This window comes from Emys orbicularis, chromosome 4, assembly GCF_028017835.1.
Source record: "Emys orbicularis isolate rEmyOrb1 chromosome 4, rEmyOrb1.hap1, whole genome shotgun sequence".
Lineage (NCBI taxonomy): Eukaryota > Metazoa > Chordata > Testudines > Emydidae > Emys > Emys orbicularis.
Window position 1 is genome coordinate 126,805,050 of NC_088686.1, and position 22,916 is coordinate 126,827,965.

Below are 22,916 nucleotides of genomic sequence, written 5' to 3' on the forward strand. Positions count from 1 at the left end.
CCACAAGTACTCCTGTTATTTTTGTGGAAGGATGTAACTCCTTTAAGGGGGAGACAGGACTAATGCAAACCCTGGGAAGTGGCACGTGCTTCAAAGGACTCTCTAAAGCAATGGGCTAGACTAGACTGATCTTTTAGTTAAGTGGGTTTCCTAGGAAATACTTGGGAAGGGGGGGATGCAAGTTAGTGGAGTTACCGTTTTGAAGCAGCGCCTTGGGGAGAAACCCATTGCCTGGCTGAGACCTATTCACACCCTCTTCAAAGCGGCTAAAGGAGGGACTCCCTAACTCCTGGGGGAGCTAGTTCTGAGTGACAGCTGCTATGAACTGGTGACCACAGAAATATCCCCGGGTGAGGTTGGGAGGACTGATCACCAGCCTGAGCCCTTGCTGGAGTTGGGGTGATCTCTGGTAAGCTTATTACCAGTGTGTAGCTTGTGTTATTGTTTCCGTGTTTTCTCTGTAATGCTTTTACCTTAAGAATAAAAGTGCCTGCTCAGAAAAACCACGTGATCACTTGTAACTGCTAGCAATGTCATTGTTATTAGTCTCTGATGAGAATGCCCAGCACAGATGCTGGCCTGTTTAGACAATCTGCTTTGCTGTGGGATTTCACAGCACAGTCAGGGGACTGCGCAGCCTGAAAATGCCCCAGGCAGGGCGAGAAAGATGTGTGTCTCCACTCAAGAGAGGTGGTGTCAGAGAAGAGTGCAGCTGAGAGTGGGTGCCCTTGCAGGACCACAGAGGGGGAACAGAGGTGCAGATGCATCTTACGCAGGGGCTCTGGAGTGCCATTTAAAGTGGAAGGGGACAGCAGCATAGATTTGGCCCCCCTGCTACCTGCCCCTCCTCTTCCCCTCTCACGTGCTCCCCCCCGTCCCCCTGCTCCACCAGCCTGACCTCCCTGGCCTATGAACCCATCCATCCACCACCTCCAAATCTGAGTTTGATGCACCAGGTTGCAGTGCCACTCGTGGCTAGGCCACGGCCCAGGTGGTCCCCCACCTAGCTCCGCAGCCGATGCCATGTACCAAGACAGGGTCAGGAACTCTGGCTGTTGGGGGAGCTCCCAGCTACCTCAGTCCCAGCTTCTCCCAGCAGGGGGTACTGTAGGGAGTGGGGCAGGAGTGCTGGGAATGGGGGGAACTCTGGGCTACTCCAGTTCCAGCCTCTACCAGCAGGAGGTGCTGCAACCTGTAGGGACAGAGCAAGGAATCTGTACCTGGGTGGATAAAGACTCAGGTTTATCTTTCTTCTTCTGGACCTAAACATTAAACAAACAGGAGCTTTAAAACCAACACATGGTCCTTGCCCACCAGTCCAGGGCATCGTGTCTTCTGGCATGAGGCTGTTGCCCATTCACTCCCCATCCCCAGCAGGCTGGGATTTCACTGAGCCAGCCTTTGCTTTCTCAATCACTGAGGTAAATTTGGGTGATCTGAGAGGGAAGTGGGGGAATCGTGGGGGAGGCATGTCCCACCAACTTAGCATTATAGCAGCTGGGGAGATCTACAGAGGGCTGTGGGCAGGCAGGGGTAGCTGCTGGCAGAGATGACAGCCAGCTGTCCAGTGATGGAGGGAGGGGGGAAGGGACTGATGGATGGATGGAGTACGGATTCCAAGGAAGCCCAGGGTTGGCCATTGAGTCACCACTAGACTGCAGGGCAGTAATGGCAGTTTCTCTCTACCTGAAGCCTGCTCCTTACTTGGCATAGAGATCTCAAAGTTTTACACCCCGGGGGTGAGGGGAGGGGTGCTTAGTTTTACTCCTGACGGGCACATCACAGAACCCAGCCCCCACTGCTGCCAACTTGCCCCTAGATGGCAGTGGCAGCAGAGAGGCTGAATACAAAGCCGGTCTGGGGGCCACAGCATCTACTGCTGCCTGGGCTGTACCTGCTCTGGCATACAGGACAGTGGCCTCTGGGCCTGCTAGCAGAGCGGAGCACTGTTCAGAGCAGGGGGAGGGCTCCAGAGATGCAGGGGTGGTGGCGGTGGTGGGGTCTTACCCGTGTGCAGAAGTACGTCCGCCACTTGTGATACTCCCGAATGACCACTCCGATCTGGCGCTTCCAGTACTTCCCTTCCATGATCACGGCCTGCAAGGCAAGGGCAGGGTGGGGCTAGAGTCAATCGGAAAATGGGAGTGAGGGGGAGTTTCCACAGAAAATTCAGATTTTTCAGCAGAAATTCAAAAACCAAAAAATCTCAGCTAAAAAATGAAATATTTCAATTAATAAATGCTACAGCTGTGCTTCATGAGAGCTGTAGTTTGATTGCCTCATGATCCCATTCTCCCCTATAAGCTGGCCTTCCTGGTTGGACTACATTTCCCATGAGCACCAAAATCTCCCCTCTTGGCAAAGGGAGGCTGTGCACTATGGGCATCCCTGACCATGATGCATCATGGGAGATGTAGTCCCACTGGGGAGCACAGCCCAGAGAGTAGACTGGGGACATCAGGAAACCAAATCACAACTCCCATGATGCATCACAATCTGATCTCTCGGAGACAGGAGGCTGTGCATCATGGAAATCCCTGGTCCATGGTACATCATTAGGGTTACCATATTTGCACAATCAAAAAAGAGGACACGGGGGAGGAGCCCCACTCTAGCCCCGCCCCTGTCCTGCCCTGCCCCCATCCACTCCCTCCCACTTCCCACCCCCTGACTGCCCCCCTCAGAACCCCCAACCCCGCCCTGCTCCTTGTCCCCTGACTGCCCCCTCCTGGGACCCCTGCCACTAACTGCCCCCTAGGACCCAACCCCCTATCTAAGCCTCCCTGCTTCTTGTCCCCTGACTGCTCCCTCCTGAGAACCCCCCCCAACTGCCCCCCTAGGACCCTACCTGTCCCCTGACTGCCCCAACCCTTATCCACACCCCCACCCCCAGACAGACCCCTGGGACTCCCATGCCCTATCCAACTGCTCCCCGCCCACTGACAGGACCCCCAGAACTCCCAACCCATCAAATCCCCTCTGCTCCCTGCCTGCCTCGACCCCTCTCCACACCCCTGCCCCCCTGACAGCCCCCCCCCGAACTCCCGACCCATCCAACCCCCCCCACCCCTCCCCTGACCAGGGCCGGCTTTAACAAGAGCCCAGGAATCGGGCTGCGCTCCGGCCGGAGTCGTGGGGCTTGGGGACGGGACGGAGGTGCTCGGCCGGGGACGTGCCGGCCTCCCTGGGGCCCGAGCCAGGCCGGAGCCGCTGGGGCCGGCGCGCTCGGCCGGAACTGGGGCCGCTGCCCTGGGGCCTGAGCCGGGCCGGAGCCGCTGGGGTCGGGGCCGGGGCCGACACGCTCGGCCGGAACCGGAGCCGCTGGGGCCGGGGCCGGGCCGGTGCGCTCGGCCGGAACTGGGGCCGGTGCCCCGGGGCCTGAGCCAGGCCGGGCCGGAGCCACTTGGGCCGGCCAGGGCCAGAGCCACTCGGCCGGGGCCGGACTGGGCCGCGCCTCCCCGGAGCCCTCCTCCTCGCATCCCCCCCGCCCCAGCTTACCTGCTGCTGCCCGCCCGCCCCTGCTTCTTTTCAGACTTCCCGCGAAGATCTGATTCGCGGAAAGCAGGGGAGGGGGAGGAGCAGGGGGGCGGAGCCTTCAGGGGAAGGGAGGAGGGGGAAGACAGCTGCGGGGCCGGAGGCGTGCTAAGGCTGCAGGGGATGGGGGGAGCTGAGAAGGGGCTTTGGCTGCTGATCTGCACTGCTTTTTGATCTATAAATAGCCAACTGGGGGGAAATCCCGGACATTTTTAGATTTTTAGAAATCCCCCCCGGACGGCTATTTATAGATCGAAAAGCCGGACATGTCCGGGGAAATCCGGACATATGGTAGCCCTATACATCATGGAAGATGTAATCCAGCTGGGGAGTCCAGTCAGTGGAGGAGACTGAGGGACAATTAGAATCATAGAATCATAGAATATCAGGGTTGGAAGGGACCTCAGGAGGTCATCTTGTCCAGCCCCTGCTCAAAGCAGAACCAATTCCTACAAGGCACCGCGGCAGCACTGCCAAATCACAACATTTCAATTTTGGGGCATTCCGTTTTCCAATGAAAAATCAGAATTTCACTGCAAAGCAGACAGTATTTGTGGAAAATTCTGTTTAGTGGAAAACCCATCTTCTGCCAAAGGCAGTTTGGATGGAAAAATATCAGAAAGCCCTTATGAGGACCCCATATGGGGGAGAGGAGCGGAGAGGTGACCCAAGGACTAGTGGGTCAGAGTCCTCTTGGGAGGGGAGGGGAAGGGAGGGGAGGGAGGAGAGGGGAGGGGAGGGGAGGGGTAAGTGAGGGGCAACCCTCAGGGGAGAGGAGGCAAGGAGGAGCTATGAAGTAATCTGCGTCACTGGTGCAATAAAATCTCTTGCAGGAGAGGAGCCCCTTGCAGTGCCCCTCACCCCCATGTGCTCACCTCCAGTTTGCGGTGGTCATCCCCGACACTGCACTCCAGCGGCGTCACAAAATTGCACACAGGGTTCCTTCTCCTCTCCACATCTGCAGGGGATAAGAAACAACAGCTGCCTTTGCTATAGCCTCCTCCGCCACTGACTAGGGAGCACTCCCATGGGGATTATGCAATGGGACATAGGGCCTTTCCCCTCGAGGGGTCACCGGCTCTGATCTGGCCCCAGGGCAGGGACACTGTCTGTCTCGGGGCGGAAGGGTGGGGGTGGGGGAATGGGACATGGGGCCTTCCCCTCTAGGGTGGGGCAGTGACTGAAAGCTCCTTACGTGGTGCTGTCTAGTGAAGCAGGTTCTTGCTGCCCTGAAAGTGACGTTGCCTCGCCCACTCAGCACAGAGCCCTAGTGACTGAGCAGCCCCTCTGGTATGATGGCTACTCTGCTTAGTCAGCTCACCCTGCCACTGCCTGCGCTGTGCCCACTCTGGGGAGACTCCAGAGCCCCATGTGCCCCTGGGCAGCCCCAGCCACCACTCACACTGCAGGTACCACGCTCTCCAGATGGCATTATTGAGCCGGATTTTGTCACGCGGCAGCAGCTTCAGGCCTTTGAACGTTTTCCATTTGGGGGACACAATTTTCCCACTATGAAAAACATAAGGAACAAAATCCTTTAATGATGCAGGTCCAGAGAGAGGGGGACGCGGGCAGGGAAGAGCAGAGCCTAATGGGAGGAGCAAGCCAATGACAGAAGAGAACAGAGATGGAGAAGGGACAGGAATCCTGTACAGAGCAAGTCAGTATCCCGCCCCACCAGGCACCCGCGCTCACCCCATACACCACCCCATGGATCCCGTACAGAGCAGGTCAGTATCCCCCACCAGACACCCCCACTCACCCCATACACCACCCCATGGATCCTGTACAGAGCAGGTCAGTCTCCTTCCCCACCAGACACCCCCACTCACCGCATACGCCACCCCATGGATCCAATACAGAGGAGGTCAGTATCCTGCCTCACCAGGCACTCCCGTTCACCCCATACACCACCCCATGGATCCCGTACAGAGCAGGTCAGTATCCTGCCCCACCAGACACCCCCGCTCACCCCATGGATCCTGTAAAGAGCAGGTCAGTATCCCCCACCAGATACCCCCACTCACCACATACACCACCCCATGGATCCTGTACAGAGCAGGTCAGTATCCCCCTCCAGACACCCCCGCTCATCCCATACACCACCCCATGGATCCCGCACACAGCCCAATTTCCCCCCCATCCACACACAGGAAAACCTCTGACCTGGGTTTGGAGATGCTTCAAGCTCAGGCTAGCTGGTCCAACTATGGGAATAGGTTAGAACCCAGGCTCTGGTTTAACTTGGGCTGGAACCCACCCACTTTGCAGTGAGGATGCAGGCTAAATCATTTGAGTGCTGATAGTCCTCCAATGCCTTCCCACAATTCCACACAAAGACAGACAAATTCTGCTGCAATTGACACAACTGACTTGGAAAGAATCTGAGTGTCACAGCACAAAGAACCAGGGGATACTCAATCTGACATACACAGGCAAGTGCAGAAACAGTGAAGACATGGTTGGGCTTTGCAGTGAGGACGTTGACACCTAGGCCAACCTGGGTGCCTATCACCCAGGGCTAACTGTGCAGTGAAGTCATGCCCTAGGACAGTGGGTCTCAAACTTTTTTACTGGTGATCCCTTTCACATTGCAAGCCTGTGAGTGCGACCCCCCCTAATAAATTAAACACCCTTTTTAATATATTTAACACCATTATAAATGCTGGAGGCAGGCGGGGTTCGGAGTGGAGGTTGACAGCTCGCAACCCCCCAGGTAATGACCTCGCAACCCCCTGAGGGGTCCTGACCCCCAGTTTGAGAACCCCTGATCTAGGAGATGCAGGGTATTAAGAAATGAAAAGACTCTCAGGGCTTCTCCACATGGGGACGTTTCTTTGGTGGATCTAGTTTTTTTGGCACAGACTGCCTTGCATCCAAACACACAAGTTCTTTTTTCAATGTTATCTGGTGTCTTATCCTGTGCTGGAAGTTATCATCATCCACATCATCAGGGTAAGCCACAAAGGCAAATTGCATGCCACCTGGCTCAGTCTCTAGCTAGGTCCATAAGACAGTCTGGCTGGATGTTCAGTCTGTGTCCATCATCAGAGGTCTTCCTGCGCCACCAAACCTTTTGGTGTCCATGTGATTGTTGGCCATGTAGTGACATTCCTTGGTAAACACACTTAATAATTTGTTGGTCTTCCATCCTAGTAATATGTCTGTATCAAGAAAGCCAATGAACCTGAACCTGTACTGATGGCGACGGTACAGCAATAATCTCCTTATTGTTAATCTTGCCCTGCCACTTGATATGGAGCAGCTGATGAAGACGAAAAGAATCAAAAATGTCCTTCTGCTGCTCTTCAACCTTCCTCAGTGCCCACATTTCACTGCCACACGTTTCCTGGACTGACCCTGGAGAGCCCTGCTTTGGAAGTGACATAACTCTATTCCAGAATGAGCTGTAAGGTTTGTGTGAATGCATCCCAATTTTGGATTATCTACACTGATCAGATAGCCTTCCCATAATGCATTACTTCACATGATCTAATGGTCCCTTCTGGCTTTAAACGCTATGATTTGTATGCCCTCCACTGCTCCAGGAACATCTTGACCATATGTCACACACGCACACTCTGGGTTAAATACCAGCATACACTCAAATATGCACCTTTGTGATCACAGCTCATGGCAAGCTCACATCCCCCAATCCCTATAGCAAGCCATGCCCTATACTTCTGTACATCCCGTACAGAGCAGGTTAGTATCCCCCACCAGACACCCCCGCTCACCCCATACACCACCCCATAGTTCCGTGTGGTGCCATCCAGAGGTCCGGGACTTTTATGGGATGGAGAGCATGTCCAGTTCCATCTACCCAAGAATCACCATAACGCAGATCTAGGAGTGGCTATGGCAGCAGATGAAGGAGAAGGGGCATTCTTGGGATGAGACCCAGCACCAGGAGCTCTGGCAGAATTGCAAAGCCAAGACCTCCCAGGACATGCGCTTACTATGAGGGGCTGGACTGGATTTTTGCCAGGGTGCCCACTGCGGAACCCCTGTATGCTGGATTGTTTGCCCATGCCATCAAGAGGCACCCAGTCAATCACGGACCCCCAGAAGATTCCCCCAGACAGCCAAGATCTCTTTGGCACAACAAACAGTGAACCAAAAACTCAGGGAGAGCCAGTGCTGGAGATGCTGAGATCCAGCCATTAAGGGTTGTGTGCTGTGTTACAATAATCTGTCTAGGTTCCGGCTCTATAAGGGGATGTAAACAACTCTGATCCAGGTACTGGCTGGGTACTGTCATGTTGGGCAGACAACGCGCTGCGGGAGGACAGATGTGTCCATCCCTGGCCAGTGTCCTTAGTTCTCTGCCTGCTTGGCTTTTATTCCTGACATGCTCAAAATGGCATGAGCACCACAAAGTTGAAGCTAACAAGGGAGTGGGGACTGGCATGTTTGGGCCATGGATGTGGGATTCAATATTTCAGGACATAAACCCTTGTTAGCTTCAACTTTGTGGTGCTCATGCCATTTTGAGCATGTCAGGAATAAAAGCCAAGCAGGCAGATGTTGCTTGATGCTCCCTCCTTGGTGGACTGGGGCAACCCCATCTCCTCCCCAGTGTCATGTGGTTCAAGGTGGCTGCACTGTACGATAAAGGCAAACACATTGCGTGGCAGGCATTTTTACTGCAGCAGCAGAACACAAGAAAGCAATAGAAACTGTATTTTGGATCCCAGTTTGATCAATGCCCTGGTCTTGAATTGTTTTTCTTTGTTCTCCAAGCATCTGGCACTGCACGGCCCTCGCAGAAAGAGCGGTTATCAGTGCTGAACCCCTGGCACACCTCCAAGGAAGACACATTTGCTAGATCCCAGCAGAGAGCAAGAAGAGTGGAGGGAAGGATTCGCAGTGCAGAAGAACAAGAAAGAGAGAGGAGCACAGGGAGCAGTCTGAGAGGGTGTCAGATAATAAAAACCACTTGGGAATCGTGCTAACAAAACTTGTGCTAACGAACAGTCAAAGTCCCTCGTTTTGGGCATTGGGTAGGAGGGTCAAATTCCACCAGATCCCTTGGAAGTGGGGATCTGCTTCTGAGGGGTGCAGGAAATAAATTTCTGTATTGTAGTTTAAATGAATTATTACTCAGAGTTCTGTATTAATATGCCTAGTAAGGAATCTATTTGTCAAAAAACATTTCTTGAATCTTACTTACTGACAGGTATTTTGAAATAAATTACCAAAATAATTGAAATAAATTACCAAAATAACTGAAACTAGATTGTGTTATTTTAACAAATAAAATATGCTGAATTTTAAAATATTGTGCATAAGAACATACAAGTGATTGTGCACAGAATTTTTAATTTTTTGGCACAGAATTTTTAACTTTTTGGTACAGAATTTCCCCAGGTGTATATACAATGCAGAGTTTTGTATAAGGACAGGAAAATTAATTCTTTGGAGCTGCTTCAATGTGATAAATAAAATGGGGAAAAAAGTATTTGTTTTGCAGAAAGTTCTATAAAAATTGCTACAAAAGTGAAGACACTGATGCATTTTGATTATATCACAGGACTTTTTTATCAATCAAAGAAAAAGTTTGCGCTTAAAGTTTTGCACCTCTGTGGCTGCACAGTGTAGCAATTGGCTTCCCTCCCACCATCGTTCTTTCTGTGCTTCACGTTTAGGCACTGCAGTTCTTTTAGAGCCCCAATGTGTGGCTTGGGGTACTAACAAACAAAAGTTTTTGCTGCTTTTGAGGTAATTCTATAAAATATCACTAAGGCTGTAAAGACAAGAATATTGATTATGTTACAATGTTTTTCCATCTCTGTCAGAAAGAGCCAATCTTGCAGTTTTGCCCTAGTATGGATACTAATTCCTCCTGATGATTTTGTAAGTGTTATTTATTTACTCTTTCTGACCACCTGTGAAAAGTAATTAGAAAAAAAATTAAAAAGGGGTAACATAATGTTGAGGTTGGGAAGAGTTTCTGTATGACACGTGTTTACCCTTGCTAAAGCACAATAACTAACAATGAACAGATACAAACAGCGCCGTATTATTGCCTAGGCCGACAAGGCCTAGGCCTAGGGCAGCAAATTTGCAGGGGCGGAAGCTCCCCTCCGCGCCCCGCCCCCCTGCTCCAGCTCAACTCCGCCTCCTCTGCAAGCGCGCCGCCACGTCCTGTTTCTCTCCCCTCCCAGCGCTTGCGCCGCGAAACAGCTGTTTCGCGGGGCAGGGAGTGAGGGGGGAGGAGGGGGAATGCCGCGCGCTGGGGGAAGAGGCGGGGGCGGGGATTTGGGGAAGGGATCCAATAGGGGAAGGGAGGGGGCTGGAATGGGGGCGGGGAAAGGGCGGAGTCGGGGCGGAGCCAGGGCAGCAATTATTTCCCGGCCTAGGGGCAGCAAAATTATTAATCCGCCACTGGATACAAAACTGTTTCACTAAAGATTTCAAACATTTGTTAAAATGTCTCTCAAAATCCAGACCAACTCTCTTATCCTAATGCTCTGTTTTGTCATGTTACCATTAGCACGGGTTACTCTGTGAGTCGGTTTTGTGACTTTTAATTTTTTTTATTTTGCTAAATGTGTCATATGAGTTAATGCAAAATATTTACTGCTAAGGCATTTCACGTATTTTAAGAACATTTTGTTTGTTTCCACTACCTCTCAAATACAAAAATACAGTTTTCCCTAATACCCAATTCCTGCTTTTATTTTACTTATTAAATACAAGTTTAATCAAATTATTTAATCGACATTCCATACCATACATTCTGAAAGTGTTACAACAAAAAGGGCATAGTTTGTGGGAAAAACAGTAAATGTGTTATCAACTCTTTTTACATAAAATAGTTTAAACTAGCTCTTCATTTTGTCAGCACCATAAGATTTCCTGTAAGTTAGCTCTGTGTGTGTGTGTTGTCTAAAACGATGCTGAAAAACAAGTATGAACGTGTGTGACTTATCTATAAAACAAACATAATTGGAATTATGCTTAAGGTAGTTTATCTATAAAACAGTATCCAATTTGGTTTGAATCTATGATTCTATGCTTAATTGTTTTGAGAAAGAGGAGGGAAGGGTGGATGTAAATGCTCTGTGCTGGGGGGGGCGAGGGGGCAGGAAGAATTAACATTCTTATCTTTGATAAAGAGTGTAATTGACTCTTTTTACGTAAAATAGTTTAAACTAGTTGTGCATTTTGTCAACACGGGGTGTATTAACCAATTTTGCACCGTTCAATTTCTTTTAAGTTAGGCTGTGTGTATTTTGTATAAAATAATGCTGAAGAAACAAATATGAAAATGTGTGTGGAAAGGTGACTTGTCTATAAAATAATATAAAACTGGTTTGAGTATGCTTACAGAAGTTTATCTATAAAATAGTATACAAGTTGACTCCAGTGTATGTTTAATTGTTTTTGGGAAGCGGGGAGGGGGGGGTTAGTGGTGCTGTGTATTTGTGTGTTGTTTGCCCTTTTTTATTTATAAGTCCTTCAAAAAGTTTACAAAATTTAAGAGGCCTCTAATGCAACTTAAGCCAAAAGGCTTGGTCTTCCATTTTTTAAAGACAAATGCTAAAGGCATTACCGAGAAAGAGGAAAATTGATTCCTGGTACAGGGTTAAAACCAAATAATGCTAATTGCTAAATGTATGGCTAATTGCTAAAGAAATCTACATGCATGCTCTTTTTGACTGGTATTTTACCTCTAATTTACATTTTAATATGTTACAACCAGTAAAGTACTGTGTTCACCATGACAGGAAAATATGGGTCAATTAAATATTAATGGATAAATCCATAAAGTGCTGTGCTCAGCATGATTCTGGAAAATGGGATACATTTTAATATTCTATGCAATATGATTCCTTAAGACACCCCGTCATTAAAGAATATCTTTTGACTGGCTCAGCCAACGAAGTTTTGTGCCATCTGGCCAGTAACAATCTGTGAGGTAAGATGCTTTTCTCTGTCCTCCTTCCTTTCTTTCTGTTTTAAAGCTTTCATGGTTATCTTGTGTCTGTCATTTGTAGTATGTAACAAGCTCTCTGGTTATAGTTTCTTTCTCTAGCACTAATATTTTGTGACTTCTGTACAATTGTTTAATGAACTTTATTTAGAATTGTACTAACTGCAAACAATTATTTTTTTCTAAAAATGTATACTTATGTGTATTAATACATCTCCTTTATTCCTCTTTGTACAATTATTTAGTGACTTTATTTAGAAATGTACTAACAACATAAAAAGAATATTTTCCTCTAAAAATGCATGTTTTTATATATATATATACACACACATTTCTTTATTCTGTTGTTACTAAGATTTTGTAAATTATTTAATGACTTTTAAGAATAAATAAAAATACAAAAAAATGCATAAAACCATATTTTTCTCTAAAAATGCATTATTCTATATAATGCTTTTCCTTTATTCCCTTGACCTTAAGGCTTTACTTAAAATTGACTAACTGCTTATAAAATATTTTTCTCTAAAAATGCCTGTTATACACAGAGAGAGAGAGAGAGAGAGAGAGAGAGAGAGAGAGTATACTGTCATTACTAAGATTTTTGTAAAGTATGTAGTGCCTTTATTTAGAAATATAGTGTGTTAAAATTATGTTTCTCTCAAAATGCAAGTTAACACTTCTCTATTATCTGCAAAAAGAACAGGAGTACTTGTGGCACCTTAGAGACTAACAAATTTATTTGAGAACCATTCTATGCATCTGATGAGTGTACAAGTACTCCTGTTCTTTTTGCGGATACAGACTAACACGGCTGCTACTCTGAAACCTCTATCATCTGTCATTCAGACTTTGTATACCTGTTTACTAGATAGTATTGAAAATTGCTCTAAATGTGTAAAAAACATATTTTCCTCTAAAAACAAGGAAAAGGCATGAAAGCTATATTTTCACTTGTTCTAATGCATACAATAAGGACAAATTAAATTAAAAAAATTAAAGCCTTTTTTTTTTCAAAATGGCCAACCACACCTAAAATGCATGCATCCAAAAATGAGTGCTAGGGGGTATGTCATAAGGCAAAAAGAGGGATGTGTGGAAACCTGTCAACATTTATATGATGCGAAAAGATATAGAGATAAAAATGACTTTAAAGGTAGAGAAAATACAGTGGCAGACACACTGTCCAGGCAAGAGGATTCTGAACCGATGCCTATGGCTGACCCTACTGGAAATGAAAGAGGGGAGGTATGACCCAAAGACTTCTTCATACTAACTGTCAGGGGGCACAAGGGCACCCAGGAATACAGAGATCCCCTGGGTTCACCAAAAGAACGTCATATAAGGTCTCTAATGAAACCCTGTGTCACAGTGGTCTTGCCAATCATTTGTGAGACGTATGTACAGAGAATATGTGAAGACATGTATTAAAAATTATGTTGTCTATGTCCAAGACTTAAGACAGGTCACCAAAAGGTAACCCACATACTCATGGCAGGCAGAAGGGAAGAGATGCTTATCTCAATCTGGTTAGTCATGTGCAAATTGAGGATTGTATCACTGGCAATGAATGTCCATTTAAAGTCTGAACAAAATGCTAATCCATAGTTTACGGAGACTTGAGCAGGAAATTAACAGGAAAAGGTGAACAGCAGCGGTGGAACACTATTTTCAGATGACCATTGAAGGTCCGATTGGATGTACTTGGGGGTACAGAGAGACACCCTGGCATTCCTTCAATCTGTGAGGACAAGCCACCAGTGAGTTTGATTTTTATGAAAAAGGGTCTCAGCCAAACTAGTTGAAAACACCGGGTAAGTGATCATGTAGGAGATAAGGAAACGCCTTGTTAGATAAGTTCAGTCTCTAAAAAATGTGTTATGATTTTGTTTTATATGTCGGTTTGTTTCAGTATTCTCTCTCACTTGAATCTCCGTTCTTTGATAATAAGCTCATTCTTGTTTTCACCATATCTAAGTGCGGAGTGTTACACAGAGTGGAGATCCTGAGTTGAATCTGACAAGCCGGTGTGTATTATTCCTTTTGGAACAGCAAATCTAACCTGCGCAGAGAGAGTGAGGCCTGCCGAGGCCTGGAAGGTAGTGCTGGTGGATTCAGGGAGCTGCTCTACAGCAGGCACGGACAAGCTTTCCTCACCCACCTTCCCTTCCCAAGCTGGAAATTCCCTGTAAGTGGAATTTTAAGCTCCCAATCTGCTAGGGGAGTGGATTCTGGCTAAATGAGGCTCCCCTCCCCTCACCCAAACTGCAGTGGATTCACTCAGCAATTGGCAAAAAGATGCCTGGGAAAATCAGAGGCTGATCAAAGTCATCTGATTGTTCTTAAAGCACTTGTATGGCTTTAGATTTGATCTCTCTCTGGTCCAGGAAGTGGTGGAAGACAGGACAGCATAGTGGGTTGTAACATGAGCCCAGTAGAGAAAAGCTGAGAGGTACCAAGCTTCTGAACTCCATTGTGAAGTTTTCCAAGTTGTCATATCTGTAAATAGGCATGCCGGCACCATGCCCCCTAGTGAGGTTTGTGGGGAGGAGGAGCCATAGATGCTCGCAGATATGTGGCTGGGACCCCAAGAAAACTTAGAAAATCTTCAGGCAATGGCATCATGCACACTGATTGCTCCATTGGTCTCCTGCTGGCCTCGGGAAGCTAGTGAATTAGGCCCAGAGGACACCTCCCTGAATTTCATGCAGGAGTCCTGGGTGAGTAAAGATTCTCTCTCCCAACCCCTCCACCTCCTCTTTAACCACAGACCAGATCCACTGTGCCCTGTGTAAGAGTTCCCAGGGCATGGAGCCTGTCTTCTCCAGGCCAGCTCCACACTCTCACGGCTCCAGGAATGCAGACTTTAGGTTGTCTGTATGTGGTAGTGTCAGGCGTGGTATGTGACTGACAGTGGGTTAGGCTGTGGAGGGGTGTGGGGGTGGTATGTGACTGGCAGTGGGTTAGGCTGTGGAGGGGGTGGGGGGTGGTATGTGACTTGCAGTGGGTTAGGCTGTGGAGGGGGTGGGGGTGGTATGTGACTGGCAGTGGGTTAGGCTGTGGAGGGGGTGGGATGTGACTGGCAGTGAGTTAGGCTGTGTATGCGGTAGGGGTGGTATGTGACTGGCAGTGGGTTAGGATGTGGATTAGTGTGTGGGTGGTATGTGACTGGCAGTGAGTTAGGATGTGTATGCGGTAGGGGTGGTATGTGACTGGCAGTGGGTTAGGATGTGGAGGGGCGTGGGGGTGGTATGTGACTGGCAGTGGGTTAGGCTGTAGAGGGAGTGGGGGAAGTATGTGACTGGCAGTGAGTCTGTGCGGGGTGGCTAAAGAGTAGTGGGGGGAGGGATAGCTCAGTGGTTTGAGCATTGGCCTGCTAAACCCAGGGTTCTGAGTTCAATCGTTGAGGGGGCTATTTAGGGATCTGGGGCAAAAATCTGTCTGGGGATTGGTCCTGCTTTGAGCAGGGGGTTGGACTATATGATCTCCTGAGGTTGGCCAATTAGCTGTAATTCACAGTCAATTAACACCCCCAAAGTTATTCCCTGCCTCTCAGTGCCCAAATCATGCCTATGCTCCCAGTGCAAATCCGGCTAAACAGTCCTCTAAATTTGCACTGACACCGTACACAAAATAAAATACTTCGGGCTCTGGAGAATGGAGGAGAGATTCAGGGCTCTTAATTAACTGTAAATTACAACTAATTTCAAAATTAACACCCCTGGCTTCTCCCTGAGTACCTTAGGCTTATTTATAAAATGATGGAAATTTCCTGACCAAAATCTCTGTTACAGTTGAGGGTTTCCAATGATAACTTAACAAACACTCTATAAGGAATATTGTAGTATAAAAAAACCACAAGCCACGCATAGCAATTGCGCGAAATTCACAGTTAATCTTAAACTTAAAGCGAAAGCTTTGAAAGGGTGGAAATGTACAGTCAGGCTCAGCATGGGGTGCCTTGAGGAAATCTCGCAGACACAACTGTGTACATCTGCACCAAAGATTTCCTTCCTTCTCAGGAGGGCCTACAAATGCTGTCTGACTTGTCCAAGCGTTGTGCAACCTCCTAGGCAGCCCCGCGAAAGAGATGCTCTTTCCCATGCCCTGATCTGACAATGGCAGAGCAAAAGCCGCCCTTCTTCAGTACAATGCCATGTGCTGCCACATACACAAGTCAGTGCAGATACTAATGCAAAGCTGATGTATTGGTGTTTACAAACCTCAGAGGCCTGGAGCAGGAAATTACAGCACTAGCATGATGAAGAGAGCAAAGGTTAGAGCAGTGAGGAAGTGTCACACTTACAAATGGCTTCCTCTGTATAGATTCATAGATTCCAAGGCCAGAAGGGACCATTGTGGTCATTCTAGTCTGACCTCCTGTTTAATACCCCAAAATCATTCCTAGAGCAGAGCTTTTAGAAAAACATCCAATCTTGATTTACAAATTGCCAGTGATGGAGAATCCACCACAAGCCTTGGTAAATTGCTCCAGTGGTTAATTACTCTCACAGCCAAAAATTCACACCTTATTTCCAGTCTGAATTTGTCTAGGTTCAACATCTAGCCATTGGATCATGTTCTACCTTTCTTTGCTAGATTGAAGAACCCATTATTAAATATTTGTTCCCCATGTAGGTACTTACGGACTGTAATCAACTCACCCCTTAGCCTTCTCTTGGTTAAGCTAAATAGACTGCACTCCTTGAGTCTCTCACTATACGGGCATGTTTTCTAATATTTTAATAATTCTTGTGGCTCTTCTCTGAACACTCTCCAATTTATCAATATCCTTCTTGAATTGTGGACCCCAGACCTGGACACAGGATTCCAGCAGCGGTCACACCCGTGTCAAATACAGAGGTAAAATAACCTTGCTACTCCTACTGGAGATTCACACTCCCAGCTCCCCGTCCCCACTGTGATCCACACTATGAGGCACTACAGTGAGAACTCACCCTCTCAGCTCCTGCCCACGGTGAGATCTGTGCCCTGGGGCACTAATATCATGATTCACACCCCCAGGCCTCCCCTGGAGGATCCACACCCAAGGCACCAGCATTCACACCCTCAGCCATGCCCAGCAGGATCCGTGCCCCGGGGCACTAACGCCAGGATTCACATTCCCGGCCCCACCTCCCCACAGGATCTGTGCCCCAGGGCACCCGCGCCAGGATTCACACTCCCAGCCCTGCCCCCCCAACAGGATACGTGCCCTGGGGCACTAGTGCCAGGATTCACACTCCCAGCCCCGCCCCCCCAATAGGATCCATGCCCCGGGGCACTAGCACCAGGATTCGTTTCCCCACCCTCTCACCTGTACGCGAGTGTCATACACTCAAAGAGCTTGGTGAGGGAGGCGTCGATGCTGAGGGCACCACTGCTACAAGGGCCAAAGCGGTAGGTCCGGCACGTGCAGGCGTTGACTGTGTCGAAGTCGTAGGCGTCCCCGGGCACTGCGGCTCGCTCACCGGCCCCAGCCCCCTCCTGCCAGCCGCCAGCCCCCACCTCCACAGCCCCTGTCCGCTCCGCCATGCTCCCAACCGCAGCCCTGCCCCCCGGGTCCAGCTCAGGGTCAGCATGCGGCTCCGACACCATGAAGTGGCCGCTGTGGATGATCTGGGGTCGCGACATCCCAGGCAACCAGGGCGCGACCCTAGCAACTGCCTGGCAGTGCCACAATCACCAAGACAACGCACCCCTGTTGCTAAGGCAACCAGAATGTTGGTGGGGGCTTAATCCCTCCCAAAAAATTGGTCACTGGCAGGAAGTGGAGCGCAGGCTGTAACTGTGCCAGGCCCCTGCTCCAGGATCCCATAGCAACAAGGAAGAAACATCGTGCGCATGAGCAGCACCTCCCCCTCTGCGCAGGGCACGATGGGAATTGTAGTTCCCTCGCACTCTCCCACACTGATCGCTCGCCCGGACAGACACAAGATGGCGCCCGAGCCCAGACGCTGTCGTATAGAACTACATTTCCCGAGCTGCCCCGCGGCCGGTGGGAGGTGCTGGCAGGCGGTGCGCATGGGCTGCTGGGGGCTGTAGTTTTGTGGCCGCAGGCGGCGGAAAGGGGTTCTGTGTGCCTGAGCCCTGCAGGGTGTGGGACGCAGTGGAGCTGGGGAGAGGGGCCAGTATGCCCACAGCCCCTTTCCACGCCCCACAGCCCCGTGAAAGGGGCCCTGGCGTAGGGTCCACTCAACACCAAGCCCCAACCCAGAACCCCTGAGTCAGGCCCCTTTGTGCAGGGAGTTCAGAGGGACAGAGTTCATGGAGTGTTAGCTCTGGAACCTAATGACAGCGACAGTGTTAATTATTTCACTGCTGAGCACTGGAATACTGGGTGGAGGTTGGAGTTGTGGGTGGAGCTTGAATAGACCCACACACACACTTCCCCTCGCTCCAATCTGACCCCTAAGCTTCCAAATAGGGGGTGACTCAACTCTCCCGAAATCCCAGGCCAGGAGCACTTGGACTAGCTTCTCCCCACCCACACTCTGCTCATCTGCACTTGCTTGCTGATGGGGTTCAGGGACTCGGGGCCACCTCCCAAAACCTGAGTGCTTTCAGTGGCGCCACAGCTTTGACTAGCCAGGAGGGGCTGCAGGGGGGCATACCCTGCATGGCTGGACAGGGAGCAGGGCTGAGTCCCAGCCATGCCCAGATTCACCTCTTATAAGGAGCAGACTAATGCCCCCTTCCCTGCTTAGAACAAAATGATTTTTTTAAATTTTCCTTTTTAAATGTCGCCCCTCTCTCGGTCTCCCTCTTTCACAGCCTTTTCCAGCCTGCACCTTCAACCCTCTGTCTATGCCAATCTCTCACCAGTTCCAGCACACTCTCCTCCGTCCCCCGCTCCCTCCCTCCCTCATTGGTAGTGACCACAAATTGCACTTTGGTGGCCTCTCCATGACACGAATTAGTGACCTCTCTCCAGTTCTTCATTGCCAGACATGTACTATTACTGGCCCCCCATGATGGCACCTGCCCCTCCCCCCTCCTCACCCAAAAGTGGTCCTTGGGGGTTTACTCTATTCATGTCTGCATTATAATCACCAGGGCTGGCTCTAGGCACCAGTGCTCCAAGCATGTGCTTGGGGCGGCACTTTCCAAGGGGCGGCACTCCAGCCCCCCCCCCCCCCCGCCTTTTTTTTTTTTTTGCTTGGGCGGCAAAAAGCCGGGAGCGGGCCCTGGCCAGAGCCGTGCCGCTGGCGAGCCAGAGCATCGTCCCCTGGAGCCAAGCCCGGGCTCTGGCGGTGAGAGGGGCTCCCGGAGTGTGTGAGGAGCCGGGGAGGGAGGGAAGCGGGGCCTGGGATGCAGGGAGGGAGGAGGGGTCCTGCTGCTGCCACCGCTGCTGCTCTGAGTCTCCCCAGGGCAGCGTGGCGTTTCCCCGCCCAAGTGGGCTGTGCAGGGGCGATTTCACGGGGGAAGACCAGCATTTCTCAAATTGGGGGTCCTGACCCAAAAGGGAGTTGCAAGGGGGGTCTCAGTATTGCCACCCTAACTTCTGCATTGCCTTCAGAGCTGGGTGGCCAGAGAGCGATGGCTGTTTGCCAGATGCCCAGCTCTGAAGGCAGCACCCCGCCAGCAGCAGCACAGAAGTCAGGGTGGCAATACCATACCTTGCCACCCTGACTTCTGCACTGCTGCCTTCAGAGCTGGGTGGGTGGACAGTGGCGGCTGCTGACTGAGGGCCCAGCTCTGCAGGCAGCAGTGCAGAAGTAAGGATGGCAGTACCAATACTTCTGCCCTGCTGCTGGCAGCGGCTCTGAGCAGCTTTGAAGTCAGCGCCTCTGCCAGCAGCAAAGTAGAAGTAAAGGTAGCAGTATCGCAACCCCTCCCCCCCCACACACACAATAACCTTGCGACCCCTCCACAACTCCTTTTTGGGTCAGGATCCCTACAATTACAACAACTTCATGAAATTTACGATTTTTAAAATCCTATGACCATGAAATTGACTGTGAATTTGGTAAACTCCTACCCATCTCACACACCCCTGCAAGCACTGATTGGCACCCAAAGGGTCAGGGAGAAAGCCCGTCCCCTTTAATAGCCCTGTTTGCCCAGACCAAACCAATCCAGTGCTCCTTGGGTGCACACTTCCTGGGATCAAATTCCCATCCTGCTGCGGGCCCCTCTCCTCCCCTTGAGGTCACTGAGGGTGCCTGACACATTGCAGGACTGGGTCCCAGAGTCGCTTCCGAGAAGAGCAGTGTGGTGAGTGGGGGAGAGCTGGAATGAAAGGGGTTTGGGGCAGAACTCCTTAGAATGACACAGACTGCGGTAGGTTGACCATGATATCTGGAAGGTCGGTCGCCAGCTCTCAAGTGCTGTCCTCCCCAGAGAATGGTGAATGAAAGGGAAACCTCCAAGAACTGAACTCGACAGGCTCAGCTCAGCTGGAGGCCACCAATGGCCAGCAAAGGCTGCCTGCTGTGGGAGGGGCCACATGCAGAGACAGAACCCAGCCAAACATCACAGAGGGACATTGGGCCATACCCCCAGCTGGTGTCAATTGGCCATAGCTCCAGTGGAGTTATTGGCCAGATTCAGGGGTGCCGTAACCAGGGAGTATCCCCCTTTCACAGCCCTTTCCATCCAGCACCTTCACCCCTCTGTCTATGCATTTGTAGTCTATTTCATGACTTAGATGCAAGATTTGCATGTGTAACCCACACACCTCCTGGGGGTGGTGTTCTGTCCCATCTAGTGGCACGGAGATCACTTAAAGAGAGATTAATGAGTCTGCTCTACAGCCTTAGCTAAGAGCCAGTTGGCTTTTAGCTCATGTGGTAGAGGCTCATGCACTAAGCTCCAGAGGTCCCAGGTCTGATCCCACCCGCCAATGACCGGGGTCTGTCAGCGTTACACATGAATGATTTATCCCCATCATATAAGACGATAAATTTGCATGTTAGGATCTGTAAATTTGTATTTATTCATGCCATATATAAGCAATTTAAAATTTTGATTCCTCTATGCTTGTAGAAACTTTTTAATTTTAAGAATAACCGATATGTACTAATATCAAGAAATTGAACTGTGCACCAACATTGGGTGGACCAGTATTAAATAGTGTTACAGTAGGTGACAGAATGTTAACCCTAGTGTCCTTTAGTTCAAAAGTCACTTTTCTCACCTTTGCCCTTGTGAACAGAAGCACAGCATCAGAAAGATCCAAAGACTGGCCAATGGCATTTTCAAGCGATAAAATAGCAAGCAATGTCAGCAGGGCCGTAGCAACAAAGAACGTGGCCCCCTCCAAACGGTGGCCCCCTCCGAACATATGTCCGGGCGGGGCCCCTTACAATGCAGAAACTGGAATGCGGTATTTATTTTGCCACTTTTAGGGGCCCCCTTCCTTGCGGGGCCCCCTCCGGTCGGAGGGTACGGAGGGCGCTCGCTACGCCTCTGAATGTCAGTCTTTCATCGGCCATCATTGATCAAAAATATGTTTTAATGAGCTTGAGCTTCGAAAAGCTGCGCTCACCACTCACGACTGTGACCAGCAGCGTGAGCAGAATCCTCAAAGCTATCCACACATTAAGAAAAGTGTCCTTCAGCTCTGCATCTTGAATGAATTGGAGAACCTGGAGTGGAGAGTGCTTCCTGAGTTGCAAAATGTGACGAATGTTGTCCAATACGACATAGAGGTCTTTATCATTGACATCCAAACATTCCCAATGTGTCAATTGTTCAAGAGTGTTTTCCTGTCCACCAGCAGTTTACTAAGGTCATACAACCGTGCCCCCCCCCCACCCCCTTTCACCTCAGGTCTTTTTATGGTGCTTCATTTGTCCAAACCTTTCTTCAATGGACACTCAAGCAGTGTCAGTGAGCGAGCAAAAAAACTCCTTCTTGAATTTTTCTTCTGAGCTTCCTATCACCCTATTTCTGCCCTCGTAACCAAACTGTCTCTTCTTCTGATGAATACGAGTTTCCTTGAAGACAGACTCAATTCCTAAATTTTCCATAATTTCTTTGGCATCAGAGATGGCATCTTGAAATCTGTTATCTCTGTTGGCCACAATTAAATCAAGGCAGCTTCTCATCAAAGTTGTAGGGGTTCTCTGGCATCTCATTAAATATGTCCTTTATTAGTTGCTACTTACACTCTTCAAGTCAAAACACAAGTACACGTTCACAATTACACAATAAAACAAGGTTCACAATCTCGCAGCTGGGCTTTCACTTCACTTCATTCTTATATCTCACTGACTGAGAGGCAACGCTCAGCCCCTTATATACCCGCAAGGGCATAGCTGACAACTTTCAAGGAGGTTCAAGGAAAATGTAGTTCTCAGAAAGTCTGGAAGGTTGAACAAGATTCAACAAAGGTGCAGAACATTTTAGGAGGTTAGTGAAAAATTAATCCACATACAGAATACCTGAAACATTTTACTTCAAACATTCTATTTTCCCTTTTGTCACTGTGATGGGGCCTCTTCCCCACACTGGCCCATATGGGCTTAATAGAGCCCTAGGGAGGCTGCGCAGGAGGCAGCCAATTAGAGAAGGGCTTATAGGAGCAGCCAATCAGGGCTGGGCAGGCCCATATAAGAAGAGCTGCAGTACAGAACAGCCTCAGTCACTCCCTGGAGCTTGAGGAGAGAGTAGGGTTGGCTGCCTTGCAGGTGGAAGGCAGCAAGCACCCTGGACATAGCAGTGCTGCAGGCAGAGACCCAGGGAGATAAAGGCAGCTCCTGGCGGGCTGCAGGAATCTGCAGGCTGAGGCCCTGAGGCAAGGGCAAAGAGGCTGCTGGAGGGCTGCAGGGAAGTGGCCCAGGGAGGTCTACAGAGGAGTCGGAAGGGATGCAGCAAGTGGGGCCATCTACAGGGTCCCTGGGCTTGGACCTGGAGAAGAGGACGGGCCTGGGTCCCTCCTGCCCCAACTCACCACTGAGGAAGTGGCTGGACTGACGGACTGCGATACTGTCCCCCGGAAGGGGAAAGCACAGAGTCACTGAAGAGGATGCCATAGTCCTGGGAGTGGCACGGGTCCTGAAACAAAAGTGATGGCAGCGAGGCACCATCAGAGGAGGGTGTATTGGTGAACAGAGCTAATTCCCAGGACATCCAGCTGGAGGCACCACAGTGGTGAGTGAACCCCATAACAGTCACTAACAACAAAAACAGCACTCCAAGTCTGGCACCCCCTAAGCTCAGCACCCCAGGCAGTCACCTGGGTCACCTGCACCTAAATCTGGCCCTGACTGCACCTCTCACCAATGAGGACACAGTGGATGGATTTGCAGCAATGGGGTTCCCAGACTGCAGTGGGGCAATAGACAGCATGCATATCCCTATTTTGGCACCAGACCACCTCACCACAGAATATATCAACAGAGTATATCAACTTTTCTGTGGTTTTGCAAGTATTGGTGGATTACCAGGGACACTTCACTGACATCAGTGTTGGCTGGTCAGGGAAGGTGCATGACATCCG

General features: G+C 49.8%; 1 protein-coding gene across 1 annotated transcript in view; it reads right to left on the reverse strand.

Moving 5' to 3' along the window:
• Nucleotides 1-17,104, reverse strand: part of LOC135878408 (MLX-interacting protein-like) — a 28,187-nt gene extending 11,083 nt beyond the window's left edge. Inside the window, 5 exon segments of the mRNA XM_065404076.1 lie at nucleotides 1,221-1,262; nucleotides 2,008-2,097; nucleotides 4,410-4,492; nucleotides 4,937-5,043; nucleotides 16,788-17,104. Coding sequence (XP_065260148.1) covers nucleotides 1,221-1,262; nucleotides 2,008-2,097; nucleotides 4,410-4,492; nucleotides 4,937-5,043; nucleotides 16,788-17,104 — 639 coding nt within the window.
• Between the last annotated feature and the right edge of the window lie 5,812 nt (nucleotides 17,105-22,916).